General features: G+C 34.8%; 1 protein-coding gene across 5 annotated transcripts in view; it reads right to left on the reverse strand.

Moving 5' to 3' along the window:
- Positions 1 to 18,671, reverse strand: part of LOC135215357 (myosin light chain kinase, smooth muscle-like) — a 473,102-nt gene that overhangs the window by 26,484 nt on the left and 427,947 nt on the right. For 4 of the 5 annotated variants that reach the window (XM_064249925.1, XM_064249931.1, XM_064249920.1 and 1 more), the window contains 7 exons: positions 12,536 to 12,668; positions 9,413 to 9,569; positions 8,470 to 8,598; positions 7,439 to 7,543; positions 2,256 to 2,384; positions 1,638 to 1,835; positions 1,122 to 1,444 (listed from right to left, as the gene is read on the reverse strand). In XM_064249925.1, the coding sequence (XP_064105995.1) occupies positions 1,122 to 1,444; positions 1,638 to 1,835; positions 2,256 to 2,384; positions 7,439 to 7,543; positions 8,470 to 8,598; positions 9,413 to 9,569; positions 12,536 to 12,668 (1,174 nt within the window). The remainder of the gene's footprint in view (positions 1 to 1,121; positions 1,445 to 1,637; positions 1,836 to 2,255; positions 2,385 to 7,438; positions 7,544 to 8,469; positions 8,599 to 9,412; positions 9,570 to 12,535; positions 12,669 to 18,671) is intronic. The other variant, XM_064249941.1, reaches the window with a different exon arrangement.

An 18,671-nucleotide genomic window follows, 5' to 3' on the forward strand; every position in this document is an offset into this window, starting at 1 on the left:
CTTGCAGGTATCAAGTAGTTTCCTGCAACTACTACTATGTTTTTATTTGTCACTATAACTTATAAGTAACGCCGTTTAAAACCACAGCTGACTTGCTTATAACAAATTAATGGTCCTTCGATTGGTTTTTATGCAATCTATGACGTGAATAACACTGTTAAATCACTTGTTTTAAGCCGACCAATCACAACATGCAAGTAATGCCATTAAAATCACAACCAAATTGAGTTCTCAACTGAAATTCATATGGGTCAATATTATCAGCCAATCGCAAGAACACTGAATGCATTTGCTCTTCCTGAGGCGAACACTGCTGGAACCAAGGTTAGAACTGTACTACTGGCTGGATATCTGAGATACCCAGGTATGCAAACAACGACCCTAAAGAAGCACTACTGTTTCTTTGGGTCACTCTTTCATGAAAATAGTCTGACGCAGTTTCTTTCTAGTTTATAGATTGTTTAAGAAACGCTTTGGCTCGTTTTTCCTATTGAGAAAATAGGCAAGGACCAGTCGTCATTCATAAAAATGCTGTACATTCAAAGTTGCGAGTTCATGGTTTTAAGTATATTCATATCTTACTCTTCATTCCCATTTAAAAGTAAGAAGAAAGTTCCAAAATCAATGCAATTATTAAGGCGAGTAATAAAATGCACACAATTGATGGAAATGAAAAAATGGAATAAATTCACATCTTACACGTCCTTCCCATTCCCGAACGGAATCAAGGGTTTAATATTACAATTATCACTTCAGTAAGTTAAATTTGTAAACATGAAAGTCATTAGACTTTACAACAGCAGAGGCGGTGCTAGGAATTGTGGGGCCCGATCAGAAAATTATGGAAATTAAGAAGATTTTTTCCAATGAAAATTTTCTTTGAATATAGTATATGGATAATAATGTGAGGTATAATACTTAATCATTCTTCATTTCACGTTTTCGGTAGCGGTTTATTCCTTTTAGAATACGGAAAAGGCTTCAAACGGTAACTTTGGCGCGGAGACCAGTTTGATCAAATTGGTCAAATAGGCTTTAAAAACCGGCCCTCACATTGGTCGGAAACGAAGGTGAACCTTAAAAAAAAAATGTGAAAAAAAAGAAAAGAAAAAGAAGCTTACTTCGCAAGAGCACTCCGTTTTGCCGACGTCGTTCTCCAAGACGCAGCTGTAGGTTCCTGCGTCGGCGGTGGTGACCTCCGGGACCTCGAGAACGGCCTGTCTGCCGTTGTACGTTTGTGGGAAATCGTCACATAAGGGCAGTAGCTCTCCGTTCCTGTACCACTTGGCTCTAGGCAGAGGCGACCCTCGGTAGTCAGCCCTGAGGGTCAGTCGGCTGCCCTCACTCACGGGGGTAGATGGCATACGCCGAGCGAACTGGGGCGCAGTCAAGGGCGAGGTGTTCCAGGCTCTGACGTAACCGGCGTACTTGTTGCCTGAAGATTCTGTTGGTGAAGGAGGAGGAGGAGAGGAGGTTGTATTAATAAAATGGCAGTTACAAATAATGAAAACTTAACATTTTACTGCACAACTTACAGAGAGAAAGCGAGAGGTACTTATATCTGGGACTGAACTCATCTACTTTTCGTATTTTACTCAGAGACTGATAGACAGACAGAAAGAGATAGGTGTCCGTACTTATGACATCTAGTCTTGCTGTGGCTTGCTCTCGTCCTAGTTCGTTTTCGATGGTGACCCTGTAGAGACCGGCGTCCTGCTGGGTGACCTTAGGAATCTCCAGGGTCCTCACTTCGTCTCGCTCTTCGAATTTGATGCGTCCTCCTTCCAGGATTTTCATATTATCCTTGTCCCAACTGGCTCGTGGAACTGGATTGCCTGGTATGGAAAAAAGATTCTTTGAGTATTACCTAAAACCTTAAAATCAAATATCACACGTGACACAATCGCTGTTATAGATGATGTTGTACGGCTCATATTCATAAAGATGCCATACATGAAAAGGACTTTAATCAAGAACCGGTTCAGAATTCAAGCCAATGAAATACTAGAACCAAGACAAACCACTTTGAATTAATTAATCTTGACATAAAATTTTAACTTCTCAATCTCTATTTTACTCAGAGTAGAGTAGCCTCCATAAAAAGTATTTCGGGCAAAAAAAAACAAAAAAAACATCGCTGCATTAACTCAAGGTTCCCCGCACAAATAATATACTGATCAAATGAGTATTTCGGGGAAAACCAACGGAAATTTTCAAAGTTTCACTCCGCTGAATGTCTGTTTGCATGCACGTACCTTTAACAGCACACTGGAAGCTGACCGTCTCTCCTTCCTCAACGATGCGGTCGTGAGGAATGTAGTAGAACTTAGGCCGATGAGATCGGCTCTTCGAGCGGGTGCTGGGCTCAGGAGTGAAGCGGCGAGCTGAGGGAACGACGGAAAATAATATAAGACGCCAAAAGAAATAGCCTTTTTTTTTATCACGTTTGTGCTGTAGAGTCCACAATAATTCAAACTGGTATATGCCTCTAATTCATAACCATCAAGTTATATTAACCTAGTAATAGACAAAATTTCGGCTGAGAATATCTTATGCTATATAAATGGCAATATGCAATCCATAAAAATTTTGACTTTCAGTGGTACATAGCAGGAATGAAGTAACCCCACCCCCCCCAAAAAAAAAAAAAAAAAAAAAAAAACTTAAGGTTACTCATAACATGTAGTACAGGGATATTTCAATGTAGTATACAGGGATATTTCATTCATAAAAAAACAACAATTATAAGATTTGGTTGTAAAATAGATCGCGTAAAAGCTCAATTTCATAACTGCATACAGGTAAAATTAAGTTTTTTTAAAAACTGATGAAATAACAAACGCAATTGAAATTAAAGTCTGAAAACTTTTGCTTACCATCATATATATGTATCCTAGAGGCGTCATGAAAATTAAAGATTTCAACGATTAATATAGCTCACGTTAATTAGTAATGGCCACTCTAAGTGCAAATCAAGCATTATGTATGTATGTATATGTATGTATAGATATATATATATTATATATATATTATATATATATATAATATAAATATATATATATTATTTAATTATTTTCAAGCGAAAATCAACATAAAAATTATTGCCACATTAATACCTTAACTGTTTTTATATAATATATGTAAATATGTATGTATGTACGTAAAACGTATATATATACATATTTAACTATTTATATATATGTGTATATATATATATATATATATATATATATATATATATATTATATATATAGATATAGATAGATAGATAGATAGATAGATAGATAGATAGATAGATAGATAGATAGATAGATAGATAGACAGCACATGAAACAAATTAATTTTAAAAACAAAGTTTTTTTTTTATTTTTCTTTACAGAAAAAAAGAACTTTTATTGTGATATGCGGGCAAGAGAGTGGCTGGTTTGGTGTAAAAGTAGGTATTAGACCAAAGTTTATAATTGCCCCAATAGCTGTTTAATACAGTCGTGGCTGGAGTGATGCAAAATGTTTGAAAGATTAAGAGTATCTAGGGAAGGGAATGCTGGATTGTGCAGCCCACGCTCCCATAGAGGAGTGAAGGTGGATTGCATACACAAATAAAAATATGGATCTGATAAGACGAACTGTTTTCATTAGTATACATGGAGGAAACGAACCTGAAAGAGCGAGAATATAGATGTGTCACTGTTGTAGCAAAAAGTTCTTTAACTTTGGATTGTTCACATCGAGAAAACCGAAAAGGAAAAGTTGAGGAATGGTGTGTATATTATCTCCAATTCTTCGAAAGACAAGGATAGATAAAACCTTTAAAATATCTGCTATATGGAGAAGCAGAGGTTCTGGGTCGAGAGGTAATCCCCAGGAAGGAGATTGGTAAATGTACGATGGAGATGCGGGCAGCAGAATGTGTAGATGGTGTGGACACACTGTTGATAGAACTCCTATGAAGGTGCATTGCGTAGTTATAGATATAAAGTATACATATACACATATGTATATACTATATGTATATAATTATATTTATAAGATAATATATTATATATAGATATAATATATATCATATAGATATATATATATATAATATATATATATATTGTAAACAAGTAAAAGTGCAAGAACACGAGTGCCTGCGCATCACGAATTATGTAACACAGTCAAGACACTATAACTTTTTAAATTTTGCTACAGTTTTTCCATGGCATTTATTCCTATAACCGTCAAATGTTTCTCAAGGTTAGCCCGCACAAACAATCTAATAATTTCCAACCTATTATTAGAAGGGGTAAAACGAAAGGAAAATCTTGTTCAAGAAGTATATAACGCAGGCTTTACAACACGTGCAATTTTCCAATTCACAGTGCCTCTTAACTTCTCGATTTCTTCAAAAACCTTGAATCCGAAATGCGTAAGAAATAAAGAAATCCCAACTGCCTGAGAGAAGAATCGATCCCTTGCACAATGTGTAATGTGTGAAGAAATCGGTAACTGAAACTAATACATATAAGTACCTATGGTAAGGGTAACCAATAAATTCTATTATATATATAATTATATAATATTCGCTCTCACAATTATGACTTGATATTCTTATTCTTTTAGATGTTATTTATACGTATTATTCACTCTCACACAAATATAACTTGATATTCTTATTCTTTCACAAAACTGTGTTCTTTCGTTTATATCTCCTGAAAAAACTTCGCACAAAAAATACCAGCTCAAGCACGCTGCACCAATCACGAGACACTGAACGCTTGGAAAAACACTAGGCTGTCTCTCTGCCTTCGTCCCCTCCCCCAAAAGCTCATTTCCAAGGTTTCATTGCAACGTGCTTCTCGGAGAGACGAGGCATGAACTATCTCCAATCTCATCTTCAACTAAATCTGCTCTCCATTCCCCACCCACCCCCCAAAACAAGACTACTTCCTACTAAGCCAGTCACCCTCCAACCCCCAACTCATCTCAAAATCTTCCACCTAGAGACATCATGGTAAGGTATTCGAAGATGACGTTCACTTGCTTTCAGTGGATTAATAACATTTGTAAGAATTCCCTTCACTGTAAGTACATAACAGTTTATTTTATTTACTTCTTCTTATCTTTATTTAGCTTGCAACGTGAAAAATTGATAAAATCACTGCGCTGCACATCGGCGTGTGCGTAACGTCAATACCGAATGTAATCAGCTTTGAGACAAAATAGGGCTGGGAGGAGGAGCCCCGATCTCTCTCTCTCTCTCTCTCTCTTTTCAAGATTTCTTGCAAGTCTTTAGGATTTCTATTTAAGCCGATTAAACGGCTACAAAATGAGATCATATACACACACACACTATATACGTATATAATTATATTATTATTATATATATATATTAATATTATATATTATATATATATTATGTATATATATAATAAAAGGAGCCCATAAAAAAAAAAAACACCAAAACACAGAGAGAGAAATACTATATTTCAGAGACTGCTGTCTCCCTCTTCAGGTAGATGAAGAGGGAGACAGCAGTCTCTGAAATATAGCATTTCTCTCTTTATTTTGGTGTTTTTATGAGCTCCTTTTATAAGATGGAATTCTGTTATAAGAAAATTTACACAAGTCAAAATTTTTACCTATATACATACGATACATATATATATATTATACATATATATATAATATTATATACTATATATAATATATATTAATATTATAATATATATAATTATATATATATATCAATAGAGGAATTAAATATGAAAATGTTACTCGACAATCTTCATGAGACTAAACAGTACCGATCAGTGCAAGAGTTTCACATAGTTCGAAACACGATACTGTAATGTAACACAAATTGTATAAGAGGAGAATCTGACGTGAACCTATTGGCAGCGCAGCCGGTCACGTTAAAGAGTGTTTGTTTACACGTGATGACGTCATCTGAGTTCACTTTCGATTACTGAAATTTTCGAGAGTTTAGAATTCGATTAAAAGAAAAATGAGCGAGACTGTATTATCCGTGTGCTTGAAATATTAAAGCTGTAAAGAAGTATTGTAACATGATTAAGTAAGCTACAAATTCGTACGTGGTATTTCTTTTTTTTATACACAAACAAAACGTTGTTCACTAAAAACAGTGCCTTCAATGAATAAATAAATAAATAAATAAAAAAACTCGGGAATTCAATCCGATATAAAAATTATTCAAATATACTATACAGCTCACTATAGCGCTCGATATAAAAAAAAAACATTTGTAAACCTCGGTATCAAATAATAGCCAGCACAGGTGCTAATTAATATTTGAACGGACGGGACATCAGTGATAGTGTGCTGTCCTATTCAATGAAACCATTACATCTAAATAATAGGGTACATATATTCTGTAAATTAACTACAAAAAATACACCATATTACTGCACAGTCGTTGCTGATTACCTACCTTGATTTGCAATTGCTCTATACTAGGCAATTAATGAAAATACTAACTTTGCATCATTGCCTGCCATGGTCTCAAAAACATTTAATTTTCACGAATTTTATGTCGTAGTAAATGAAGTTGATTAATATTAAGAATCACACAAACAAACAAAAATCCATATCACTATATGGTCAGTAATAATTACAAGCCCATTCCACCTCACATTATTTACATAATTAGTTATTTACTACATCTGGGTAACGCCTCTAGATAAGAGATGAAGGCAGCCTTGAAAATTTCATTGTATCAAAATGCTGAGGCTGAAGACAAGAAAGATTCTTAAGAAATATAATCTAAGAATGTGTTAACGATAACCTATGAGCACACAAAGAGAACAACTGCGCACTATCACACACACATACGGAGAGAGAGAGAGAGAGAGAGAGAGAGAGAGACAGAGAGAGAGAGAGAGTAACGCAATGCATTGCTGGGAAGATATTTATCAACTTCCATCCTTATTTATGAAGTGACTTATCCAAGACCAGAAAATCAATATATAAGGATGAATTGGGTTGTTATAACTAAGTTCTCAGCATAATTGAAATGTAGGAAAATACTCGACTTTATTGAAGTTTACTACCTTATCTGAAGGCTAAGAAAAAATAATTTTCTAATTTAATTTCTATTATAGTCATCTTTGGTCACATTTTATAGGAAATGCCTTTACATTCTATCAGTATCATCTTGGAAAGCAATGAGAGTCTGAGTAGGAAATTGAAATTGAGGCTGATTAGAAGGGGATTAAAATCCACGCCAGTTCAGAAACCATTAAAAACTTCAATTAGAAAAAAAGAGAGAATAATTTAGTCCGTTATTTACCACTCGTTAAAAAAAAGAAATCAGTAGTTTTAAAAATCATTTAATAGTTAATTATTTTCTCACACACGTCGGGGGAGAGGGGAAAATGCAAAAACTGACGGGGTGATGTTAAGGAAAGGGGGGGTGGGGGGGGGGGGGCGCAAATCTAACCTAGCAGAAGCGGAGAGGACCCCCTAGAAAGAGGGCGCCAGTGAGGCACACTGACAGACGGTTCCCGCCAGCCAACACCAGCCCATGAGTGAGCACTTCCTTCACCTGCAAGATCCCCAGTGTTGTTAGTCATCTCTCCTGATGAATACTAATGACACCCTTTGTGGAAGTGGCATTGTTCACTTATATGATAGCCAGGTGCCTATTCATGCAAGTAAAATTTGACTTATAATATAGACAGGTTTACAAATTAACTATCCAAATGGAAAAAACGATTGACTTGGATGCGATCTTCAAATCGGTTCGCTTTCCAATTTGCTCTGTGACGGTCTCTTTACAATTTTAATAGTTGCTCTAAAAGCACTAACACTGGCCTCATATGATAAGACAGCCAAATTGCCTACCTCGGCTCGGTATCATATATGGTTGAACAAAACTCATTTAGCTATTAACAGAAATACATTTTTTAATAATGTAAAAGTTAACTACCACAGAGTAACAGCTGCACTTAATTCACGCTTATTTATTTTTTTTATTATGTACGTTAAGTTATCTAGGACGGAATTTTCATTTTTATGCTAATGTCGAGGGAAACACTACGAAGTCGTAAATATACGCAAATTTAAATGTATTACAGTGTGTGAAGTAATCTTTGGCCAAGGCTACATATAAATAATAAACAGTAAACAGAGGAAACCTGTTAGCATCCTTAAGCCACATGGAACATTTAGACACCGATTTCTTTTACGAAACTAAACATGGACATAGATATAGACATGAATTACTGTACCATTATACACGAATCAGCAGCATCATGTACGTTAAAAATTACCATACACAGACATTGAAGCTTAGCTATCATAAAATGTTTTGCCTAACAAACATATATACTACATAAAAATAAAAAGTGCTTGAAGGCCCAATTTTACGTAAGTTTACCATTCTTCATAAAAGAAAACCACTAACCCCTAGAAAACACGGCTATAGAAAACGAAGAAATATGAAGCGAAAACTAAAGCAAATTCACTTACGTTGGAAATTGACGGAGGGTGACCTCGACCACCTGGAAGGAGTGTTAGTTCTTGATGGTGTTGTTCTTCTGGATAAATCAGGACGATGCTCCATTTGCACTGTCACATCGTTTTCTTTGTCATCAGCCACTGGTGATAAAAAGAAATGCAATTTAACAAGAGAATAAAACAAAGATAAAACTAACTTATCGTTTAACATAAAATGGCCTACCTAATGCATATTTTGTTGTAGGGTTCACGATAACGAAATTGAAATGCAATAAGATACTGATAATTCAGTGGTTAAAATCATCTTCCCAGTATCTAAATTAAAGATTAAAAAGTGGTACTTTAATCGCATGATTATGATTTAATTAATTGAATGTGGGAAAATGAATGTATTACGATAAGTAGTGTTATTCATATCCATATTCGTTAAAAATTACGTACACACAAACACACACACATATACACATACATACATACATAATACACACACACACACACACACACACACATATATATATATATATCAAGTCATTCAATATACATATATAGCTCCTAATATCGCATGATCGTTGTAGTTAAGTATCTACATGCACACAACTCGCACGACTTCAGCTCACATTGTGTTCAACTATGCAAAGTATAAGAATAAAAGGTTAAACACTGAAAGACAAATTGGAGCATTCATTAAAAAATTTGTTCAATGACTCATATTTAACTCAGAAAGAACAGTTTCTCAAAATTCATATTTTCTATTAAAAAAACAAAAAAAAAGTTTCAGTTTCATAATTCAGTTTTCATACAGAATAACACTTCAATAATTATGATTTATCAGTCAAATTCCAAAACTAAAAGAATGTTTTCCAAAAATGAAAAAGCACCAGAATCCATTTGTAAACACGAAAAGGTATTTTTACGGAACTCGGTGCTGACACAAGGACGACTCCGTAACACTCACTCTCGACGATGAGTGTGGCTGAGGTCACAGCTTTGCCCATGTCGTTGAAGATGATGCAAGAGTACTCGCCCTCGTCCTCAGGGTACACCTCCCGGATCTTGAGTCGGACTCGGGACCCGTCCCACTCGCTCTCGATGTCACCGCCAAGTTTCAGGACCTGGGGAAAACAATGATTATTACGGTTAATAATAGTGTCATTTATAACCAATACGTAGCCGCCGTTAACTATGCAGGCCAAGAAATACATGCAGACACAGAGTATAATTTCAAAATAAATAATGAAGAAATAGGGGAAAGTACTAATTACATACAACAGACTTGCAATCGCTGACTTTATTAATAAAATTAGGCGCACAAAAAGCAGAATAATTTATTTTAAAAGAACATTGGGTAAAACATCGCGATACACAGGTACAATCAAAATATGAATAAAATAAGTACATACGGAAATACACCATTCTAAAATACGCAATATATATATATATATATATATATATATATATATATATATATATATATATATACATGTATATGTATATATATAGTATATGTATATATATATATATATATATATATATATATATATATATATATATATATATATATATATATACATATACATATACATACACACAAAATATAATTATCAATCACTACACGACTTCTAAAAATGTTACGATTTCCTGCAAAGATGCTTTAAATGAATTCGATTTTCAATGCAATTATTCCAAAAGAACTCTGACTTGATTCTTCGTTCATTTCTGTCTATAACTTCCAGTTGGCTAATGCGTTTTGTTCACTAATGTGCATCCGCTAATCTGAGCATTGTTCTCGGGTCATAAATCAGGGGTAATTATCAGTTACCGACGGGGGGAAGTACCTTTAACTGAATTCATCTTTTAACTGCATATTTATGACCCATGCTCCGCCGGTTATCTTTATTTCGAGGCATAAATCTTCCTTTGCTGGCTGTGAATAGGGTCATACGTCTTACGCAAAGGAAGTTGAATGGCAAATCTGTTAACGAAAGCTGTCATTTACGTAGGTATTATGAAATTCTCTGCCTGAATCGGATAAATGAAATTCTTCGTCAAGGTTCATGTAAGAGCGAACGGAGAAGAAGAAAAATATACTCAATTTGTAAATGAGATAGCAAGACATAAATTTTACGAAAACGTTCGAAATAAATATAAAAATTGCTTAGCATTTTCTTAAAAAAAAAAATACTTAAAACAGATCACTTAGATAAATAAATGACTAATTTTACAAAATCAATTATCTACGTTGGCTCTAATTCAGAAGCTTCTTTTACCAAAAGAAAAAAAATTTCTTCGTAAATTACTCGGATGATATTATATGCAAAGTTTAAAATATATGAGAACGCTGTTAAAGAAATAATCAATATCAACGGGTTTTCTCAGTTTCACAGACATCACCAGTTTACAAAATAATTAATAATTATCACATTCCACTAAACAAATAATTTACATAGCCCTCACACAAAGGCATAATTATGACCTCTAATAAACAAGAGTTTAATAACAAATCACTCAATTTCACAGAGGTAATGATTTGTTGAGATAAACCAAACAATACAAAGCATGTAAATTCTGACAGCAGCTGTTAATTTGACGTTTTCAAAGAAATGAGCGGCTAATATCAACTTATTTTAATCACAAAACCGAAATCATTTAATATAAGAAACTCAGACACCATAAGACACACCATGCAGAGGCCTTCAAGATCCACTCTTGGAGCTTTGAACATCTTCGCCTTGGCAATCCTCACGAGCGTCACAATGAATCATCAAGGGATACTTTAACGAGGCTCCGCGTACCGGCATTAATAGACTCTTTATCTCTCTAAAAGGAAAGACCTGATCCTTGGGGTGATTGCAAATTTAAAAAAACATCTAACAAGTGGTTTCATTACTAGTTCCCGAGTATCAGGTATTGAGCACTTTTCATGCAGCACTAATCTAGAGGAGTTGCCAATCACAGATAACTGCATTACAGATAACGTCTTCATTGGCACTAATTGGTGCTTAAGACGCAGCAGATGAATTTATTATTTTATTATTATTCAGTGCTCACACAAAACAATTCAGCTCGCTCATGGAGGTCGTTTAAAACGGCAGATATTCAAGACAGGCCAACAGTTTGACAGGAAAAGATATGTAAACAGACAGCAAAACACAGTGCAAAAATAAGTAAATAAATAAATAAATAAAAGATCGAGAGAGAAATGCAATGTTTGTTCCGAGAGAGAGAGAGAGAGAGAGAGAGAGAGAGAGAGAGAGAGAGAGAGCTGCTATTATGAATGGCGCAAGAAATTTTCAATAATACTTGGAACATCTGAACAATTCAAAAGAAATCCTGCTTTCTCGGTGACCTACGATAAACGGGTTTCTGTAGAAACAAGAATAATCATCAAAACATCTGTCTACTCCCAAACGATTTTTATGTGTCTTAATGAAATTTGAACATCCACCAATGCCTCTGTCTACATTCTAAACTTCTGTCTAAATCTGAGAACGCAAAAAAAAAAAAAAAAAAAAAAAAAACGAAACACCAACTTACACCAAAATTTTATTTTTTCTATTTTACTTCTGAACAACAATCAGAACTCCTGTCGATTTATAAACAATCCCCTGCTATTCTGTCAGTGGCCAAGCTTTTGTAGATTCTGAACAATCATTTGAACTTTTCTTATTAATGAAGCGATTTAATTATGTGAATCTTTAAAGTCTGTTCCTGAGCCTCTGTAAAACTCCTGACAATAGTTAGAATTGAATTGAATATAGAATTCAGGCCAAAGGTCTACGCTGAAACAGACATTGTGAGTAAAAGTTTGAAAGGTGCAACAGGAGGAAAATCTCGCAGTTGCATTATGAATCAATTGTTCGGAGAGGGTGGAATATAAGATGGAAGAAAGAAAATATGAAAGGATGTATAGTAAAAGGAACAAAAGGAGTTGCAGCTAGGGGCCGAAGGCACGCTGCAAAGGACCTTGAACAATGCCTACAGTGCACCACGATAATCAGTAGAGTCAATGGTACTTTTGAAAGTTTTAAAAGCCATTGACGATTTCTGAAGTCACTCAAACCTTGAAATGATCCCTCACCTTGCCCTGTTTCTCCCAACGGATGATGGAGCTCTTAGGAGCTTCAACGAGGGCTTCTAGGGTGACAGAGTCTCCGTCACAGCAGCGGACGTCCTGCAGGGGGCGCGTCACCACTGGCAAGTACTCCATCACGCTGGAAAAGTAAAAAAAAATCGTCGTTAAGGCATTTTATACTCTGTATTTAACGTAGCTGAGCTTGGAAAGATTTTTTAACGCATTTTCTATTATGACAGTGTGACACAGTTTGTTTTTTCTACAAAGAAACTAGAACACAGTTTTATCTCAGAACAATTTCGACATTTTCTGCCATAATGGCGGAATACAATAAAACACAGTTTTGTCTCAGAGCAAGTTTGGCAGATTTTCTGTCATAAATGTGCAATACAATAAGGTTGTTAAATTAGAAAGGTGATAAGGTGATCTGTTACACCGGGTCAATGGCAATAATTTATAAGTACATAGCAATTAAGTAAAAGTATCTGTTATGAAAAATAGTACTCTCCTGCATAGAAGCAAATGGAAGCAAGTGTAAATAACTGGTGTAACATTAAAACATATATACAACGAACCATTTTCACTCAAACAATAAAATTCCTGAAATAGGCCACTCCTTATAATAATATATTACTACACAAACGAACAAAGATGGCAACATAATCGCTTTAACTTATGACAAACATATAAACTTTTACTTACATCAGCAAATGAAAAAACCTTAATATCTAGTATCAATGCAAATTGCTTTGATCACACCCACATGCATTTGAACGTCGTTCAGCCCCCAAAATAGAAAACTAATAACTGCCTCATGGTGGTCTTTTCATCGATAGAAGTGTAAGATAAAATTTTTCAGAATCATGTATCAAGATAATGACTTAAATTATATCTCTGCTGAATTTCTTTAAATAGAAAAAATCAACATTTCACACTAATTGCGAGATACATTAAAAAGAAAATCTGACGGAGGCTAGGCAATTTCTAGATACAGAATTATAATGTCACTGCACCAGTAAAAAAAAAATGATTAACGTGACCTAAGTCAATACGGACGTTTTAGATTTTTTCTTCGTGTTTTTTTTATCTGCTTAACCACCACCAGCCTTCTGACTGCTGACGACCGACAGCTCTGCTATCTACTGAACAACTCCTGCTGCATATTTTCTTCTCAATAACTACAACTGGCATTGTTCGTCCAGAAGCGCCACATTCGTAAACACCAAGCAAACACATCCCGCTTGATAAGGCAACTGGAGATATGAAACCCCGCCTCTCTCTCTCTCTCTCTCTCTCTCTCTCTCTCTCTCTCTCATCCCAACACACGCCACGCGGGATGAGAGGATGCTGCAGATATCGAAGCAGCCTCACGTCACGCGAGAGAAGCATAAAGAGGCTTTATAGAGACAGGGATCCAGTTCTGAGTGACACGTCCACCGGCATCCCGAGGGGCGAGGTTGGGGAGGACCTCGCTGGAGGGTTGGGGGCGGGTGGTGAGGATTATGGTGATGAAGAGGAGGGGAAAAGGGGATACGCTACTCCGCTAAATCCCCAACTCCCCGCCACAAAGACTCCTCTTGAAAATGGGAGGGACACAAGGAGGGCCACTGTTTCTCGCGTATTGAGCAGAGTCGCTTGGGAAATGGTGTGATTTTAGTCTCTTGAGATTATGGTTTTTGTACTTTTATATTGGAACGAATAATAATAATAATAATAATAATAATAACTATTCACAGTATGGAATACAAAAACAAAGCAAATACAATTGAAACAATTTCACGCGACGACATCTCGACTTATTTACTTGACTGTCTGAATTTGCAGTCCTGTGCTTTCATTGTATATAAAACAAGATTCAAATACTTTGGTTCTAGATAAGTGATACCTCTTACCAAGAAACGAAATATAAACCAAAAAAAAATGAACAGTTTAAAATTTAATAGTTTATAGACTTTATAATTTTATCAAATGGTTATCATTAAAATTATCTTAATGCCTAAATTTATTACACTGTGGCACCGTAACGCACTTGCAATCCTATTAAGTAATATAATCATAACTTCACGACACGTAAAACAACCATGTATATAATTACTGTCTTGGGACACCTTACAGCCTAAATGTGATTGCTATCTTAAGATACCTGACCCTGCATATAATTAGCATGCTGAACGTCTCTGTACCCTAGTATATAGTCTCGTTTCTAGGCCTGGGTACATAGGATACCCTTTTTCCAATTTCCAGTGTTGTACAGAAGTCACAAGATTCTGGTCGTGAATGAAGTTTGTATGATTTGTCGTGACTTTAGAGCTGCTTTTAATTATGTTTCCTAACTTCGACAGCTGGGAGCCGGTGGATCCTTACTTAGAATTATTTTGAAGAATTAACTGATTTACCGCAAAGATTGGTTCTTAATGAGCACTATAGTGACTACAGGAATTTGATCTCTGGTGTCTCTTACGGTAGTGTTCTTAACAAATTAATCTTTAGATCATATATGACAAATATGTGACTACAATCCTAAAAACAAGCTAGTTGCATATGCAGATGAAGCTATACTCTTTTAGTACCAATACCTTATCTTCAGTTTGGCCATTTGATTGCTGAAATTCCTAACAGAGATTTATCTAAATTAAATGCATAGTGCAAATTATAGGGATATTTGACCCTAACATACCTCAAATTCTCATTTACAGTGTTTTCTGTATCTATATATGCAACTCATCTAAAATTCTAGGTGTCCTTTTTGATTCTACAAATTCATTTGCGAAAATCATATCTAATCTTCGACTGCATAAAACAAACGACGCCAAAGAAAAGCTTTCGCAATTTCTACCCTGAGGTGAAGTTTCTGTTCTTTTTATTCTGTCAGGTATTAAATATTGTTCCCTGTTTGGTCTTCAGCAGCTGACTCGCATCTTTAATTTACTGGATAAAAACTTGAGTTGTATAAAATTTCCTACCGCACATATTTGCATTATTCTCTGGCGCCGCCGTTCAATTAGCTCATTGCTCATCCTGTATTTTTTTTTCTTTTTTATAACTCTGACAGTCCTCAGAATTCAGGTCTCCCACGAATATACTAAGTACCACTAGTACCCAGTTTTCTAACTATCACATTTTTTACACGAGGTTCAATGCCACACGGTTTTGTTCCTGCTAAGAGCAAATTATGAATTTTTTTAAAAATTATGCAGTTGAATCGTTGGAGTTTCAGAAGTTCAAACTTGACGCAATTTTAATTTTTAAATATACATATTTCTTTGCGCAGGAAGGAACGAGTCTCACTTCACATTTTATTTGTTTATTCAACTAATTATGTATTTGTTTTTATATGTAAGGTTTCTTAGCTTTTATTTGTCAATTGTCTTTTAGTTTATAACTTTTAGGTTTTTATCTCCTGATGAGGATACCTTAATTGCTAGGGTCCTTGGGCTTGTAGGATTCTACCTTCCAACTAGGATTGCTAGTGGTTAATAATAATAATAATAATAATAATAATAATAATAATAATAATAATAATAATAATAATAATAATAATAATAAATATCAAATATAACAATCATTGCAGGCATTTATAACAAGAGATATAATTACTGTAAAAAAATTGCACAATTTGAAATTTAATACTTTTACTAAGGCGCCTACCAATCCTATTCATTATCGATAAGTTAAGACTCCTAACTACTCTACTTATTACAAGGATTACGTAAATATCAACGATAAGCATCGAAGTAACCAAGTAGACGAAAACTTAATCTCCTCCAAAAATACAAGAATTTTGTAACTGACCTAAAAGCAAAAAATAAGACAGAACGTAAAAATAAATAAATAAACAAATAAATAAAACCTGAGCGGTTTGCAGTCCTCATTACAAAGCCAAATATCGATGACTCACAGATGCCCTTAAAAGGAGATACCCACTTGGGTATCCCGTTGGCGATATCAGTTCCACTGCGAAAAGAGCAACATTATTTCCAAGGTCAATCTTCTTGGCATAGTCACTCAGTAAACGTGACCTGACCGCAAGCGGAGGTCAGGAGACTTTGAGACCGCAAAATGCGTTTCGACCGCAGGTCTACTCTGCGGCCTCCGCCATTTCTGATGTCTTCAGATTAGTGCTCTGATAGTTAAAAGTTTCTTTTTCCTGTTGGTATCAGAACTATCATTGTTTATCTTGACTCGTGAAGATATTTTTTTTTTGTTATATTGTCTGTTACGTTAAATAATTATCATTGTTTATCTTAACTCGTGACGATATTTTTTTTTTTTATTTTCTGTTACTTTAAATAATTAACATTGTTTATCTTAACTCGTGACGATATTTTTTTTCTGTTACTTTAAATAATTATCATTGTTTATCTTAACTCGTGACGATATTTTTTTTTATATTTTCTATTACTTTAAATAATTATCATTGTTTATCTTAACTCGTGACGATATTTTTTTTATATTTTCTGTTACTTTAAATAATTATCATTGTTTATCTTGACTCGTGATATATTCATTTATAAATTATTTATAAATTAAAATTGACAACGGGAACAAAATGAAACAATATGCCAAAAATATAATTATGAATAATTTGCAGGGTGTTCTTATTTGCAAGCTTAGCAATATCTATTTCAACATTTGTAACAGAAAGCCTCAAAATTTGGTGAAGATGCTCATCAGTAAGCCTAGAGCTGTTTCGATTTTCCTAGTCTCATTTTTGAAGATGTTTGCTCTCAGATATATGTTGGTCCGACCAAAAACTGAAAACATACCAACAGCAAACTTTTTAAAATCAAAATATTCTTCAGGTAGACAGGAATAAAATTCTGTAAGGCTATCGTCTTGAACGTGGTTTTCAGTGCTTCATTGGCTTGCAAATCAATTATTTCCATTTGATAAATTCCTGGACTTTCTTCTGGCGATACACTAAAAGGGTTTTGAAACATTTGAATTTCCCGCTTATGATCATGGAAGTCCTTGAATCCATTTACAAATTCTTCTTTTAGTTATTTCCTTGGTACATTTTCTTTTGAGGCAGTTGAAGTATTTCTTTACGCATTCTGCAACTCTTTACAACAGGGAAAATGTATAGGGTTTTCATCACTGAACTGTTTCATAAAAATATCTAGTTTATTTACGAATGCTTTCACCTCAGTAAACATATCTGATACCAATTTTCCATTGCTCTGAGGGCCGCACTGACCGTCATTAAGGGCCGCATGCGACCCTAGGGCCGCAGGTTGGTGATCCCTGGAGGGCTAAATGCTGCAGCTGAACTGACAGGTAAGCTACTCACTGTCTGTTTTACATAGCAATAATTACAGAAGCATGATTAGCTGCTTGCCCGTAGTCTCGTATATTCACTTGTTGTGTCGTATCAAGTGCGCTTACACAATATTTTTCGCAATATGTTTTGCCACAGGGGAAGGAGATAATAATAACAAATATTCTATAGTTAGCTATCATCTATTCAAACACTTGAATACTTTAAAGATTAAATCATTTTCACGGTCAACTGAATTTTGTGATGTACGAGATACAGTAATAAGTTTTACTTAGTTAGACACTTAAGTTAGACATTGCATCGCTCATACTCAGAGGCTACAATCGATGAAGGATTCAAACCGGAGACCTTTAAAATAACCCAAATGGAAGCTGAACAAAGTTTTATAATTCGTTATCCAGAAGCTAAAGGCATCGCTTAGCCAAACAGACCGAATTATGATGGGAGTACAACTTTGCGTATTGTCAGTTTGAATAGAATTCACGTTATAATTCTGCAGGAATGGTGTAAGTAATAAATAAACAAATAGTTAAAACTACATCCTATAACGAACTTACTGTAATGATTTGATACAGAAATAGGCCGATTTAATTACTTCAATGCTACACACGAATACTCTCTGGCATCAATAGTAAAACTAAGTCAGTTAATAAACTCCAAGATTATGGTAAACCGCATTTCAAGAAAGCTAAAAATACCAGCGTCAACCAGTTAATTATTCAGTGAAGTTAAGAATAAAGATAAAAATCACAGTACCTCATATAAAACAAGCAAAAAATTCAAGAGCACGCTGAGCGCCTGCGCAACAGCGAAACAAAAATGGCGTATCATCTTGCTTGGCCTTAAATGAGCCTTTGTGGGGAT

This window comes from Macrobrachium nipponense, chromosome 19 (assembly GCF_015104395.2).
Source record: "Macrobrachium nipponense isolate FS-2020 chromosome 19, ASM1510439v2, whole genome shotgun sequence".
Lineage (NCBI taxonomy): Eukaryota > Metazoa > Arthropoda > Malacostraca > Decapoda > Palaemonidae > Macrobrachium > Macrobrachium nipponense.